General features: G+C 36.0%; 3 protein-coding genes across 3 annotated transcripts in view; 2 read left to right on the forward strand and 1 right to left on the reverse strand.

Annotated features, from left to right (window-relative positions):
* The window catches only part of LOC131669270 (14 kDa phosphohistidine phosphatase-like), a 69,211-nt gene that overhangs the window by 12,176 nt on the left and 40,800 nt on the right, over positions 1–16,235 (reverse strand). The window lies entirely within an intron of this gene.
* Positions 6,308–7,787, forward strand: LOC131669268 (glyoxylate reductase/hydroxypyruvate reductase-like). Its single transcript, XM_058944026.1, has 6 exons — positions 6,308–6,481; positions 6,554–6,675; positions 6,744–6,933; positions 7,016–7,185; positions 7,257–7,547; positions 7,650–7,787. The coding sequence occupies exons 1-6, from the start codon at positions 6,381–6,383 to the stop codon at positions 7,763–7,765; spliced, it is 990 nt and encodes a 329-aa protein (XP_058800009.1). The 5' UTR covers positions 6,308–6,380; the 3' UTR covers positions 7,766–7,787.
* The window catches only part of LOC131669267 (phosrestin-2-like), a 47,309-nt gene continuing 39,302 nt past the window's right edge, over positions 8,229–16,235 (forward strand). Inside the window, 1 exon segment of the mRNA XM_058944025.1 lies at positions 8,229–8,469. The gene's annotated coding sequence lies outside the window, so the exon portion shown is untranslated.

The following is a 16,235-nucleotide window of genomic DNA, read 5'->3' on the forward strand; positions in this document are numbered from 1 at the left end:
TTTAAAGTTCTCTACACGAGCGTTCGAGCTGCAAGTTACATAAAGCTCATTTAATTTTCCAAAATATTATTTATTGCTTGAAATTTCCAGCAACGCGATATGCATCTTAAAAATGAGTTTTGTTTGGATCCGAGTTCTCCAATAAATCACATCTCACTCATTTTCCGTCTGCTGTAAGCAAGCCTATAAAGATTTCCCATACGACAGTATGTCACAATCGATTTCAGATAATTTACGCTTCGTTGAAGAACCTTAAAAGCTCTTACCAGAGAACGCGCGGGAATGAAAGAGCTTAATAAGCTCGCTGGTGACTATACGATGCATTCGTATCAGACGAAGAACTTTACCTACACTGCAAACGTGTATAATTAGTTCGCCGAAGTGGAATCGATAAGAAGTTATTGTTGTACTCGTCGTCGAACTTCAACTTAATCGAGTAGGTTCAAGAAGTTTCCAGAACTGAAATAGACCTATATCCAAATAAAAATGGTCAGGCATTGTGCAAATTGATCAGGTGAAAGACCGAGTCAATCTTTATGACAGATAGCGACTACAAATAGGTCTATACAGAATTAATCTTGCAAGAAGAAAGTAGCTAATGCTCTGTATAAAACTATTCTTACTTGAGAATAATATAATCTCGCTGGCAGACATCTAGTTATTATTCTAGTGAAATAATTACATAGAGTATCGGCTTGGGAAATCAGGGCACAAATGAAAATCAATCGTTATTAGCAAGTTTTGAAAATCCTTTGAAAAGCTCGCATACTGGCTCATCCTCCTTGCTCACGCGCTACTGTCTTTATTCTCCTCCGAAATCGTGACGTCGACGCAACAACGTCATCCGACCATTATCGAGCCGTTTGGTTGACGTTCAAACGCACGTGTGCATATCGGCATTATTTCTCAGGAGCTGTCAGAAGCTGCGACGCAGGGCAACAAATACAATCGATCGGATGAAGCTTTATCTTGGATAAATTCAAAGCCTTTGAATGCATAAAGGACGCAGAATTTATTTAACTGGCTCTCGTTATTGCGCAAGGATGCTCTGGAAAAATAGACTTTTAATTAAAGTTATTCGACAGCCCATTTGTATCGCAATGCCTTTGTAATGGCATTTTCGATCGAGACACCATTATACCTATTTGTACGCTTTGTTCACGATTCACTCTACTTTCCAATACGATATTCTCTCTGTCGAATAATTCAATATTCAGTCACAAAAGGATGTATTTAGATCTCAAATACTGTATTTACATGCGTAGTGAACTCTGTAAATGCTAGTTAAATGGCTTCGAATACTCTCTGGTCAATTAACTTGTCAGAAGCATGATCCCCCGTGAAGAAAAGTGTTTTAATTGCGTAATTTTCACGGAAATGTGACCGTTGTTATGAGAGCTAACAATCTACAGCAGCTTATGATTGAAATTAATTGCAAAACTCGCTTTCAGTTCATTTCGTAACGAAATATGGTCAATTAATTTTACAGACGATTGCTACAATGATAAGTTTCTCAGCGATCTTTATGCGTCAATAATTCAGCGATAGGATTCTTTGTGAGTCAGCAACGTTGCAGCTGATTTAAAAGAAAAATCCTAATTAGTACAAGCTGCAAATCTAGCATATACATTACGAATTTAAGACTCATACGTGGAATGTTGAGAATCAAGTCGTTGACCTCGAAAAATCGTCATCTGTCAGTGCCGCACAGCTGCGCAGAGTGGAATGAATAAAGCACAATGAGAATCGACAATGGCAGCTAACCGCTGCGGAAAATCTCTCTAAAGGAGGTGCACTTAAACGTTAGCCTTTTATCGCACCTCTCCCGCGACAGTAGAATAGGGCGGTGTTGAAGGAAATGGGAGCTCGAAGCGATTAAACGTGCACGATCGAGCTATTAGCCTATGCGCAAAATAGCAATTAATGTATGTAGATTAACAAGAAATGTAATCTCGAGTGAATAACTATTTAAACGTGTAAACACTCACAAGGGCGAGGTTCGGCATTATTTTGTGAATTTCATTAGCTGTATCTCGCGCCAAATCGAGGTTAAGCAAATGTTTAGCTTAGAAATTTCATCCTACCAATATTCGATAAGAAGCTTCAAGCCTTGTTTTCAATTTATGGGCTGCGGAGTGTTGTATCTTTCAATAGCTCTTGTCGTAACGTTTTCGGTACAAACATGGACATAGCAAGCTTTGACAAAGGGATTTATAATTTGTAAGCAGACACATTTACGCTACTATGTTTACTCTAAAGAACTGAACTGTGTTTAAATCAAGTTTGTAGCAGCGAGTAATTCGAACTTCAAGTAATAAGTTTCGAAGCTACTTTGATGCTCACTTTTAACCTAATTTTTAAAACTTTCACGGTTTCTAAACTTCAGTAACACATACACTTGTTCAGTCGGCTTATGTAAACAAGTGAATAGATTTGCTTGTATTATTATTTCACAATAATTTTTTCGGAAATTTCGAATCGATAGATAATTTGAATCTCGTACAATCCGATTTTATTACAGTTAACTAGCCTCGACAAATTCAATGGAATAAAAAATAATATTCATTTAACTTTTAAATAATAATAGTTATAACATCATTTTAATATTGCTTTACCAATCATAAATAAATTTATTTCATTTGGCGCTTTCGTGAAATAATTTGATATGTTCAATTATTGAAATACTCTTGGATGACATTTTTTGTAGAACTCGAAAACTATTCGGGATAAATACAATTGATTACGCAAAACACATCATTTGCAAATAATTTTCAAAGTGCTTATTATCACCGTAATTTTATATCTCGTTTTCCAGCTTGTAAATCAGAAAAAGTGTTGATTGATTTACACAAAAACGAAAACTACTTTTTTCAAATGAATCCGATCCAACAACTATTAAAAAAAAAACATCCTTCAATTAAAATCAATGGTCAGCTTAACTGAAAATGCATACACTCTGAAAATATCATTTGTGTCCGGGTGACTAGGGGCATTGTTTTGGACATATCGATGTGCGATCGAGGGTGATTTATCCATTTGCACGTGTATCAAGACTTAACTTATGACTTGCAACGGAATCTGAAAGTCCTCGAATAAGTGTAACGCACTCGACAATGTCTAAGGTCTTCGCTATTCTTTGCTTTATAAGTAATACGAAGGAGACGGAGGAGAAAGATAATCAGCTTTGTATTTCCCCGTGGATCGCTGCACCAGCTGCAACGCAAATTTTCCCAATGTAGTGCAAGTTAGGGTCTTCCTCTCATCTTTTGAAACCTCTTGGCGCATTTCCTTCGCTCGTTGTGTCATCCGATTGCGAATTGTTTCATATTCACGCACGGAATTCCCCGAAGATTCTCTCTCCGCGTAACACGCGTGTCATCCTTATATCATGCCGGACTTTTCGTGGAGTCAATCGAATTGCAGCTAGATTGAATCAGACATGCAGGCGTTAGTGGGTTTACGGCGAACCCATTGAGTTACGCTTTCGTAGTATCCGAACAAAACTTAGCGGGAATTGTATCCTGCCGGAATTTCTTAGGATGTATGTGACTGCAACTCGTAAAGTCATTGATCACCAGTCTTACAAAAGCAAATTAACACGCGCCACCAAATTTCCGAAGCTAGAACGACCGGCGACCTGCTATTGCCAGGTCGTTACGCTTACAATAGAGCACACCGCAATGTCATAAACATGAGTTATATACTGAAAAAGCCACTTTTGCTTAAGAAGAACCTGCGATGTTTTCAACAACATTTTCGTCGCCAGCCACGTAGTTCGATTAATCAGAGGCCTTGAAAATTACCAAGTCACATTGTAGGAAGACAAGCCGTTTGTGATCGAACGGTGCTGATATTTGTTGTGCTAGCATAAATAGCCGAGATATATGGCATATACGCACATGAACACGCAACTGAGAACTGTCAATCAACGTATATGATGTTAATTAATATTATGCCATTTGATGATCTGACGGATAAGCGCTTGAATAATCCCTGATTGAATGGCTTTGGTCGCGTTATGAATACTTATCGCTCAATGTAAGTTGCTATAATTACTTTGACAGAAGAATTTTTGATATTAGCAAGCGTTATTCATCAGTGCAAGTTTCTTGATCGTAAATAATCGAATGAAAACACGGTCATCTGAATAATAAATAGTGGTGGGTTATTAAAGCTCACGGAAGCGATCAATCATCACTAGTTTTTTCCATAAAAACTTTGCGGCGCATCGCCTCAAAGCTAATAAAAATTTTTCAGCAAATATTAATCTGCTAACACGTGCGTTGCAATTAGCTCGTGAGCGCGTGCTTTAATTAACTAAAATTTTGATTCAATATATTCGAGCAGCAATGAAAGCTTGCGACAACAGGAAAACGTCAGTAAAACGGACTTGAATTTAATTTTCATCTAATGAAGCTTTAATGACCTTGAAGATTCCGTAATGAAAAGTTCTATTTTTAATTGAAACTTTACGCGTATGTATGCGTGTATGTGTATAGTGGGGGTGTCGCGACTCGTTTAGGTCCATCACACTGCTGCATCGATCGTTTCCTGCATCAACGAGAAATTCGCTTGGAAAATCGAAGAAAGAAGAAAGCGAGCCAATAGATATCAGAAAAAAAATAAAGCCACTCACGTTTTATCTGTAATTAATCAAGGGAAGAACCTCAAATACAGCGTCTCGTCTGATAAGACTGATTTAATTAAAATCGATCGCCAAGCTCATTCTTTATTTCTTTCCAGCGCAATTAGATTGCTTTGAAATAAGCCGCTCTACTCTCTCTCTCTCCTCTCTCTTGTTCTTTAAAAAAAGAAAAAAAACGAAAGTTTGCGTGCGCGTGGAGAAAGAAACTTTCCAGATGGGACTCCGCACACGTGTATACTTGACTTTCCGATACTCTGTCGCTGATATTGTTGGCCGTCACGCGACGAATGCGCGCTATCAGGGTGCAGCTCGCGGTCCCGGAATCTTGTGAATTCCAGAGGTATGCTTACGACAAACTGCTACTCTTTTCTTTTTACGCTTGTGAAAAGTATAGGCGGTAACTTGCAACTGGTGCAGTAGCCGAGGAAGATTTGTTGGTATTGTTTTAATTTAAAATTTCAAGAGGAAAAAGCTGCACTTGACAATTGAAAAAAAAATAAAAATTCGATTTTACCGCGTGCGCGTGCCTGGCAAATGCACACCGTGATTAAAAAAAAAAACAGATTAGTCAATGTCAGCGACACAAACGAACCGCGTTTCGAAGGAATGTACGTTTATCGGTAAGGCAGTGGCAAGCCGCAGTTTAATAAGAACGTTATATACATATATCGTTAAGACTGTGATTGCATAAACGCTTTATGGAATTGCAATCGGTGCGCGTACACCAAATTCCTAAACACGTAAGCTGCGCGCGAGCACATCGATAATCGAGTTACACGAGCCTCGTCTAAAGGCTAGAAAGGCCATGGCCAAATGCTCGGCGCGCTTGTTTATACGTGTTATTAACTCGCTCTCGTATGTGTGTGCGGGTCCAGCCGTTGTTGAATTGTAGCATGTGAATGTGATTTAGAGAATGGCAATTTCGCACAAATACGCCGGTGAGCCTATATCACTAACTTTAATTAATGGCATTGCTATACTATATCAACCCTTTTCATTGGATCGAGGGACCGTTTAAGTTTTATCGCCACATCTATTTCAATTATACTTCAAAAATCAAGAGGGCCAGTCAATCTTGAACACTAAAATTTTTAAGTTTGCCCTGTCGCGGTGTAAAAGTTGTTCTGATATGAATATCACCATGAAACTTTTTTCATCTAAAAGTAATCAAAGTAGACTTTAATTTTCATTCTTCCAAGTCTGAAAATCTCGATCCCACAATCTATGGAGCCACTGCGTACTGTGCATATATTCGCTCGAAAAAGCTAATTCCATGCATGATTCTGAAACTCTGTGTAAACGACAAAATTCGTTTCAGAGTTAAATGGGTTTGATGTAATCTCCGCTGTCGCTTTGAGCACTTTGTGAATAAACTAATTTTTTTCTATTATATTTTAAAATTTTGCTATCATAAAATTTCCAAAACTGTTTGAAAAACATGAGCTAGCTCCCTTAATAAAGCTCAATATTTAACATTCTGTTATCGAAACCCCCAATTGCTATAAATCACTTCGATAAATTTCAAACTTATCTTGTTCTGCTAATCGACGGATAAGGCTCTATCGTCCTATTACGTCATACAGTATCACGCAGGTTCTTGTTAGTACCGCCAGCTTGACTAATGTAGCACTCGATTTCGAAGATCGCTATAGGCGTACTTGATAGCGAGTAACGCTCCAAGGTACATGCTTGTTGCATATCGATACATCAAGCGAGACAAGTAGTCTGTTCAATTATGACGACACCTGCTGCTACGGGGAACTATTCCAAGAGACCGCGTGTTTTGGTTACTCACAGCGATACGCCACAAGTTGCTGTCGATTTGTTGAGAACCAAGTAAGTGTTTATCGTTACAGCTTGCTCTGAATAACATTATTGCTTTACTATATAATATTCAATTCCTTTTAGATGCGACATAATTATAATGAGTACACCTAAGCCGAGGGAATCGGAATTATTGAGATTAATTCCGGGAGTTGATGCTGTCTATGGAAAAGTTTGTATTGATACCAAAGTTCTTGATAAAGCTGGTAATACCTTTTTAAATATTAAAAAATTACAGATTTCTTTTTAAATATAAATTACTAATGTATTGCAGGCAGTAATTTGAAAATAATCTCAACTCCTTCCGGCGGCTACGATCACTTGGACCTAGACGCAATAAAAAAGCGCGGCATCAAAGTGGCGTACATTCCGAAAGTTTTAACTGATTCAGTGGCGGAAATTGGAGTTCTCTTATTGTTGAGTGCAGCAAGACGTATCCATGAGGGACGAATATTGCTCGAGCAGTAAAGCGATTTATTCATTATAACATTATAACGTTTATTTCCCATTCAAAGTGATCGCTTTACTTTTTTATTACAATACAAGAGGAAAATTCGAATATGGATTTCGATTTCAATGGTTGCTTGGTCATGATTTGCGCAATAAAACTGTCGGAGTCGTAGGCCTTGGACATATTGGCGAAAGAATTATAAGAAGATTAAAACCATTTGAAGTGAAGACCTTTTTGTATACAGGACACTCGAGAAAGGCAATAGGTACTGGATGTGCATAAACGGTGAAAGTATAATAATCGAACGATTATTATATTTATTTTCTCTTAAATTAGGAGATGAACTTGCTGCCGAGTTCGTAAGTTTTAACGAGCTCATCAAACGAAGTGATTTTGTCATTAATTGCACTCCGTTGACACCAGAAACTTATCAATTATTCAATGCCGATATTTTCAATAAAATGAAGACAACCGCTGTGTTTGTGAATATCGGTAGAGGAAAGTCTGTCGACACTAACGCACTAACTGTAGCACTGAGGAACAAAACAATTTTCGCCGCTGGACTTGATGTCACTGACCCAGAACCATTACCCTCAAATCACGAGTTGTTCCAACTTCCAAACGTTGGTGAGTATTAGTAACTAACCAGAGTTACTAGTGCATATATATTACTTGTTGAACTTCAATTTGGGTTTGCGTTTGCTTTATGTAATGTTATTTGTTTTGCAGTGATTACGCCTCACATGGGTTGTCAGACCGTCGAAACGCGCAACGAAATGGCCATTGCAGCCGCTCATAATGTACTTAATGGTTTACTAGGACAACCTTTGTACGACGAGCTTTAATAAAATTAATAATATTTAGGAGTTATTACAAAATCTTTACATTATTGTTTATTTGCATAAGTAATGCGTATTCTGTATTTATCGATTAATCAACAACACATATGCACATGAACTATTTTGAGGATTTTAAAATTATTGTTGATATTAATTTTAAAAAAATGTTCCGAATACGTATAAGAGTTTATTTTAAGAAATGAGCATCAATTATAGTACGGCAGAAAAAAGAAAGCATTGTCAGTCTAGTGAAAGTATATCAAAACGATGCATCGGATATTAAAAATAAAGATATTTATCAAGGATCAAACACATTTTTAACGTGCGATTCTTGAAAGCGGGCGTAGAGAGAAAGCAAGCAACACGGTGCTAAACGCGTGCGCGTCGAGCGTCGCTTCGGCGCCGAGGCAGCTATTGCAAGCGTTGTGGGATAACCAAGTCTCAGTTTACGGCTAACCGTGCCACCAAACGGATGCCTGGTCGATCGCGGACCTATTCCACTGAATACAGCAAACGCGCGAAAAGCCGCACGTGGATATCTCACATAAAAATCTATTCTATTTTGCTCGGAGTACAGAACTTGACTTTTTTTCTTATTCGTGTACATTTTGTGACGCGAATGAGTTTGGATTTTTAGTGAAGTTCGTTAGAAAGCCAAGATGGATCGAAGATCGGCGTAGAATGTTGATGCAGTGCGCAAGTTACCAAAGGTAAATTACTTTTTTTCCTTTTTATGGTTTGAAGGTGTGTGATTTCTTTTGGACAGTTTTATGATATTTACGTGGAGAAAGTTTGCATTTAATAGCTTGAGTAATCGCAGAAAGACATTAAATCTATTTTTACGAGGTCGGAGAAAAAAAGCATAGATAAGAAATAGAATTCAGACGTCTCTTTCTTTTGTGTATACTTACATTTTATTTACGTATTTCTGAGAAAATTTCAATTTACTTGTTTAGTCGATTGTTCGATATTACGTGAAAAAAGAACAAGAACACTTATTTGGTGCAAATGGGAAATTAATGAAAAGCATAATTTACAATGAAAATTCCAAAAATTTATATTACATTTCAATTATTCAACCTAACAAAACTAAAAAAATCAATCAAAGCTTTACAAATAATGATATACAAATCCGTTAAATGAGATTTGCCTTTTCCTCAGTAACTGATAATTGTAATTCACATTTTTCTTTATCTGGAACTTAAATATAATGGATTCGGAGAATTTTTCTATACAAAAAAATTGTGTTACAAATTTATTTATTATTGTACTATTATATTATTTGTGGCATATTGGTTTCTTTTCCACTTATTCTACAAATATTTCTTTCCCATTTTTTGAACAAAAATCAAAATAGAAATTACATTTATATAAAATAAAAAATATTGAAGTTTACAAGTTCCTATTATTTTCCAAAAAAATTAAAGAAAACGTAGTTGTATATCATAGAGTATAAGAGATGATCGTAAATTTGAAAAATTTTATCCCAAATAAAAAATCCATGAACATCTGAACAATATCAGTGTACAGAACGTTAAAAATAAATGAAAAGCGTTGTTTGTACTGTTTTGCCGAAACAAAGAAGACACGAACTACTTGTGATAGTTGTAATAGTAAATCAATATCCTGTAGGAAAGTCTAAACAACGGAAATAGGCATCATGAATCTTAGAAAGCTCGTTAACAAAACCTTCTTTACGTAATTTCCAACTTAAAAGCCAACAAAACTGGAGAGAACGTACTTCAATAGCCAATCTCTAGAGTAAATCTTAACAAGAAAAAAGAATCATGAAATACATGTTACATGCTTTCATCTGTCCTCTCTTTGCGAAAAGAAAACAATAATTTATTAATCAATCTCGCAATTCCCTTAAAAATAAAAAGGAGAGAGAGGGAGAGAAAAAGAGAGAAAAGGTAACAAGAAAAGTCGAGGCGTCGTCTTACGAACGACCCTCTTTTTGCGACATAGCGACTAAGCAACAACCCAAGAGATAGCAAAGGAAATCAGATAATACCGTCTCTAGTCGTGTGCGTCGGTGTTCACACGCGCGTTGGTTCGGTCGATGCCTACATAAAAAAAAATCTACCCGCGAGTAAGACTCGCTTCACTCTCTTGCCATGCCTATTCGCATTACGGGTCTCAGGATATCAGTATGGAAAGTAGCTATTTGCACGGCGCTCGCATTTTGGTTTTACAAGGCTGAAAATAAATTTTTCTTCTCTCTCTCTCTCTCTCTCTCTCTCTCTCTCTCTCTCTCTCTCTCTCTCTTTTCGCCAGTTACTCCGCGCTGTCAGTAAACGAGTTTAACGTTGAATTAACATGCGCCGACTATATAACGCGATGCAAATAAGCGTTTTCCGAATTTTAATCTCCACCATGGTTTTTCTTTCTGAAAATACTACCTTACAGAAAAAACATTTTGCGTGGCGCTTTATTATTATTAATTATATTACGAATATCTCGCGTACACTCTGTTTCGAAAATTTAACATAATCTTCTTATTCAGAAATCTTGTCATAGTTACAAAATTCAGGTACGTTCTCAACGTAATCTTTATTTACAAACCTATTAAAAAGCGTAAAAGCAGAAGAAACGATGCGTTTACAAACAACTTTCAACAGCAATATATCTTGGCATTTCTTTGTCCCTAGCACATTGTTTGAGTGATACTGAAGTAGATTAAAAGTGAAAAACAGGTCATATCCAGCCGGAACGTCGCCCAAACGCAACCGACAATTCAGAACAGAAATTCAATCCGAAAACCGTTTCACTATAAATGTTCCACGGCTTATCAGACATCAAGTAGCACATTTGAATAAAACCTCTATAGTATTAACTCTCGCTCTCGCATAATTAAATTATTCAGAGTATTCGTGAAAAAGACCTCGAAACAATCGCAGGCCACACATCGCGAAACACAATTATCATCAATCTTATGACCTTCGCGTAGGTTACATGTACACATACACATAAAATGAGGCCCTTATCGGACTGGCTTTCATCGTTCTCGCACGAAGAGAGAGACAGAGAGAGAGAGAGAGAGAGAGAGAGAGAGAGAGAGAGGGAGAGACCCAATCGATGCTGACTCTTATTGTCTCATAGTGACTCCGAGAACATTTCTCTATGCGTCGCTCTACAGGTCTCTTTTCGATATTATCTATAGGAGCAAGTTCCGTAGAAAAGATATATTCTCGTGTATTGTTGGTTCAAGTCTAATTTTGTTTTTCCTTTCGTAAGCTTCGACAAAACTTGTTTTACAGTGAAATACGAAGCACTGCCATTTATTTTGCGGAATTTAATTAAGAGAACAATTTTTTCGCACCAGGGATGTTAAGCGAAGTTCCAAAAATAATGAAAGTTGCGCTGGCGCACTAACCACGTTAAACTTTAATGAACATTATACCTCGTAACAGGGGGTTCCCCATGTGTTCGGCCATTTTTCTTATACACTCGTGTTCCGTGGGAATTTCAGCAAGAAAAAACATACATTTGTAAATGGCGTTCTGATGTCATTATACGACGACTGGAGTCGCTACATAGTTAATGACCATGCAACCACCCGCTGACCAGCTGCACGAAATAGTCTTCTTTTCATTACACTTGAGCACAAAAAAATTAAGCAGCTTACTTTAGCTTCGCCTCTATCTCTCTTCCTTTCTTTTGTGCGTACTAAACACAACGACTTATTGCTGCGTTCAAACCCAACTTTGACTTTCAACCTAAGAAGAAGTAGCTCTTTGAGAATACATTGAGATAGAGAAAAATTCGATGACATTTTTAACGAGACGACTGAGTATGACACAAAGCGGATCCTAAAGTGAAATATCTATTTTCAGCGAACAAACATTTGAAATTTAATTTATAATCTATTCTGTCAACATGTTCAAATTGAAATTAAAATTAGTGTACGAACGCTCGGAGAGAAGAGAAAGTTAAATGAGATTCCAAGCCGTGCACACAAGTATAAAAGATACGTGAATAAATGAACGTTTAAACAAAAGAGCGCGTATCTCCCAAATTTCGAAGAGCAAGTAAACTGCATGATAACCATAAAGATTGCTTACTCAGATCGACAACGAGATTTCTGACGTCTTCATTCACTTTAGAATCCCGTGGAGTGCAAATTTTCAAGGATTCAGCCCCTCATCAGCGTCTTCCACTTCGTTTGGCCAGCCTCAAGAAAACGCGGTTTCGCGATATATCTATAACGAGCTGTATAGCATTCAACTTTAATAACCACCACTTTAAAGCTCTTTTCGACTCTGTTATGCGGAAAATACACTAGAGCTACCTTAATTCTCCCTTTGGAACAATTCACCACTCTAATGCTAAATTAAACATTGGAAACTGATCTCTCGGTAAATTTTTGAATTATATGACTACGTCGCTCTTAATTTATGCAGGAAAGCTCTTGAAAGGTCGTTATTTTGTTATTTTGTAAAAGTTGTACGCTTCTAAATCTTCATTAATTTTTAATACCGTTCAGAATTTAGATGTTTTGGTTTGAGCCAGACAAGACAGAATTTAGTCGATGAAGATTTTTTTCAGGCTTCGTTGAATAAATAATAGCCCGAGATGTTACATGCAGTTTAATTTATTTTTACTGTCTAAATGCTTCTTTTATAAGATATATGCTGTGTTGATAAATCATATTTCGAAAAGATCTAGAGTTATATACCGCATGCTCTTATTATTATTTTTTTCGTACATTGCATTTATTTATAGAGCATTTCTATGATTTAATCAATTTACTTTCAAAGTATATGTAAAATATGATAAATAAAATCGATACTAACCAATATTAGTAATATCTAAAATGTTTATTGATAGAATGAGAAAAAGTATATTATTACGGTATAGTGCATATTATTATAGATCATCAATACTAGTTTCTACTACACTACAAGCAGTACTTGGATTTTTAAGTTCAAAAAATGAAATTTCAAGATTAATCTCTCAATTAAAATGATGACTTTATTTACTTTTGTAAAGCCGAATACAACCAATTAAATTTATACGCTAAATATCATTCTATTTCCAAGTTTCCCATATCCATTTCCAAGATCATTAATAATTATAATTTGTTATTTAACATAATTACCTTGAAGTTAACTTCCAAAATAATATAAAACTCTATATCGATTACATACAGTCAGATGGAAATCAATTACAATTACTTTCCAAGTTATAACGATTGAAGTACTATCAACTATTATCAAGATAAGTGTAGAAACGTCAGCCAAATAGAGAATTAGATTCGGTAAATGCACCACTTCGGGCTTAAACCTTCAAACAATAAATCAAACGAAAACTTTCATAACAATTAACTGGATTCTTAAAGTTAATTTGATCTATTAATAGACTGATAACTTTTATATGTCAGAAATTTCATTATAAAAGTACAATCATCTGCAATCGTTTTATTTATTTTTATATAAATTTCAATAGAAATATAATGCTTTTGAAACTTTTAGCTTTTAGCTTTCAGCTTTATGTCGAAAACGTAGTTAATAAAAAGGCAAAGCTGACACGTTAAAGTCAAATTTATGTGTTTTCAAAGTTCAATAAGTAACGAAATCCCGAATATTTTCGTTTTAATGGTACGCTTTGTAGAGTTCTGTATATGGATATAAATTACAACTTTTTATATTAAAATGCACAATTATTTTGTTTACGCTCTTTTGTTGATAATATTTTGAAGATGTGATTGAACTTTGAAATAGTGTCAAATATAAATCAAATCATGCCCTGAACTATCATTATGATTGAGAGCAGTAAAATGTGCATAGAAGACAACGAATAAATAAATAATTTTTTTGAACCTCCAGCTTAATTAATTTTTCAATTCTGAAATTTCGCCAGCATGATCATTCGTACAAAAAATAAAACAAATTGTGGTCCTGCTCTTAAAAGCGGTATCACATGAATTACCAACAGTAACACGAGCAAATGACGCACAAACAAGCTTGTAGTAACGTAATCTTCCAGTTGGTCGAGTTCACGCCTCTCTTGCACTTGGAGCTATAGTATCATTGCATTGTAACTCTAGTGGAGCGAAAGCACAGAGCAGAGCCAACGGAAACTCGTTCGAGCCTAGAGGGCTTGAATAAATTTGAGCGTTTAACACTCGGCTGAGCTCGTGTCAAATTTTCGCGATTCAACCCTCGGGCAATAATCAGTCTGAACTTCCTGCTGGATGTTCCCCTATTTCTTTTTTCTCTTCTTCGTTGAAAATGAACTGTATGTACAGGCTCAGCAGTATATGAACGTCCTGCTTTATCGAATACTCATCCGTCTTTTTCTCATTTTTGTGCTTTTCCACCGCCCTTTTCTCTTTTTTCAAAATCTTGCGTACACGCAACCAGTCATTTATCATTTCACCTTGGTTTTCGCTCGCTCAAGTCAACATATATATTCTGATATATTATTATATTTTGAGACCGACTGTTTTCTTTCGCGCTCTCTTTTTGTCGAGGACCTATCGTTTAGAGGTATACATTTTCCAACGCCCAACTTGTCGCTTCTACTCGGCTGAATTTCACGCTAGATGGCCCGTTCTAGAATATAAGAGCTGTTTACAATTTTTTTGCAAGTAAACTAATTACAACTATGACAAGACTTGATGGATGATTTCGCCAAGAAATAACCACTTTTTGATTGCTTCATGTAAGTGGTAAAAAGAAAAAGCCAAATACTGCACGCTTTCAAAATGTTGATAAATATTTTCGCGCTCTACAAAATTTGCCAGAATTTTATTATTATTTTGTAAATAACAATATGACTATTAATTACCAGTTAAGAAGTGACCTTTTCTTTAAATTTTTTCCATTCGAAATAGATACGTTCGATGTATACTTGAAAGTTTAGAAAAGTGTGTAACTATTATTGTAAATCTGTGGAAAAAATTGAAACTTTTATCGATTTAAACTTGATCCCCATTTATACGCTGCAGCGTTACTTTTTTTAAACAAACACGAAAAAAAGCTTTCATTGCACCCTTAGGTCACGAAATAATATAAAAAAGACACAGCTAACGAAGGTGTATTCTTGTTACGTTGAAAATAACAGGGTTTTTGAATAATTAATCCTTGATAGGTGAATTAATCAGTTTAATAGTAACGCCGAGACAGTAACTAACTAAATTATAAAGCACGAAAAATGTCTCCTCTGTAACCACTGTAAGGAAAATGAAGCTGATCATTCATTATCAGGGTCATACGCCGCCTACTAATAAGAGGGGCTACCTGTGTAACATACTCTTTTATCATAATCTTATAACTACAGCGTTACTCAAATCTTAACTCATAACTTAAAATAGAAGCACATTTCACGAGTTACCATGTTCTGATTGATGGATCGAGTATATACATTATGTCATGAGTAATTTGTTTGTGTACTTATTCAAAAGATGATCTAAAAAAATGAAAATACGCTTTAGGAGATGATTGTATTTTTCTATCCTAAATATATCAATATGTATCAAAGAGGCTTTATTTTCTATTTAGCGCAATGTATATATGAAAGTTCATTAGACAACATATAATTAAATACAAAATATTGCACATATATTTTCTTTTTTGTACTATATGACTCATTTCATCAGTCATTAAACTAGTCTTGAATTTAATGTTCACTTAAGTTTAGCAGGACTAGTTAGTTTAGCAAGACAGCTTATGATCAAATGACCTCATCAAAATAAACGGTATTAGTAATTTAAAAGACCGATCATCTGTCGGTGACTTTCTGATATTATAATTAATTCATCCAGAGTCTTTTGTAACAGAAAGCTAAGGATCAAGGCCAAGGAAGTGCTTGCGAATGCTCCCCCTTCCTTGAACGCGCTCAACGGCGGCAGATGACGAAGGGTCGCGGGAATAGAGTTTCAAAGTCGAGCACCTGCTATTTGAAAAGTTCTATAGTCGGCTCAGGTTTCTCAACCCCACTGGAACGCCCAGTCCTATTTCGTGTTTCATGAATAAGTTTGCCAAATATTGAAACTCACGCATCCTCACGGCTTTATACATTGAGATAGCAGAAAATAATTTCCAGCCAAGTCCGAGTATAACCAATTCGGGTGTTTCCTATGGAGGGTGATACGTTTATCCCTCAATAACATGAGAGAGAGAGAGAGAGAGAGAGAGAGAGAGAGAGAGAGAGAGAGAAAGAGAGAGAGAGAGACAAGCAAAACTTTTTATCATTTAATTCAGTGCGCATCTATTCCCTTCAATTATGATAAAAATATAAGAATTTGAAGTGTAAAATCCCTAGTCGCCTTTTTATAAGCTTACATACGCGAGGGAAATTTAATTTTTCCTTTTTATTTATTTTTTCCCTTTACCTGTGAGTGGCTCAGAGACGTCAGCTTGCATATTTAAAAGCTTTGTTTGGCCAACAAGTTGGCGTAAAATTTTCATTAAAATTCAGGGTGCATTACGAGAAAACGAACGGCCAGAGTTTAGTGACGTTGTCTCGACTC

This window comes from Phymastichus coffea, unplaced genomic scaffold (assembly GCF_024137745.1).
Source record: "Phymastichus coffea isolate CEN01 unplaced genomic scaffold, Cenicafe_Pcof_1.1 PCOF00091, whole genome shotgun sequence".
NCBI lineage: Eukaryota > Metazoa > Arthropoda > Insecta > Hymenoptera > Eulophidae > Phymastichus > Phymastichus coffea.

Bases quoted from the DNA above. Each gene is read 5' to 3' on its own strand.
- LOC131669268 (XM_058944026.1), top strand. From the start codon at position 6,381: ATGACGACACCTGCTGCTACGGGGAACTATTCCAAGAGACCGCGTGTT. The intron at 6,934-7,015 runs GTAAAGCGATTT...TTACAATACAAG, and splicing joins GGACGAATATTGCTCGAGCA to AGGAAAATTCGAATATGGAT. The intron at 7,186-7,256 runs GTACTGGATGTG...CTCTTAAATTAG, and splicing joins ACACTCGAGAAAGGCAATAG to GAGATGAACTTGCTGCCGAG.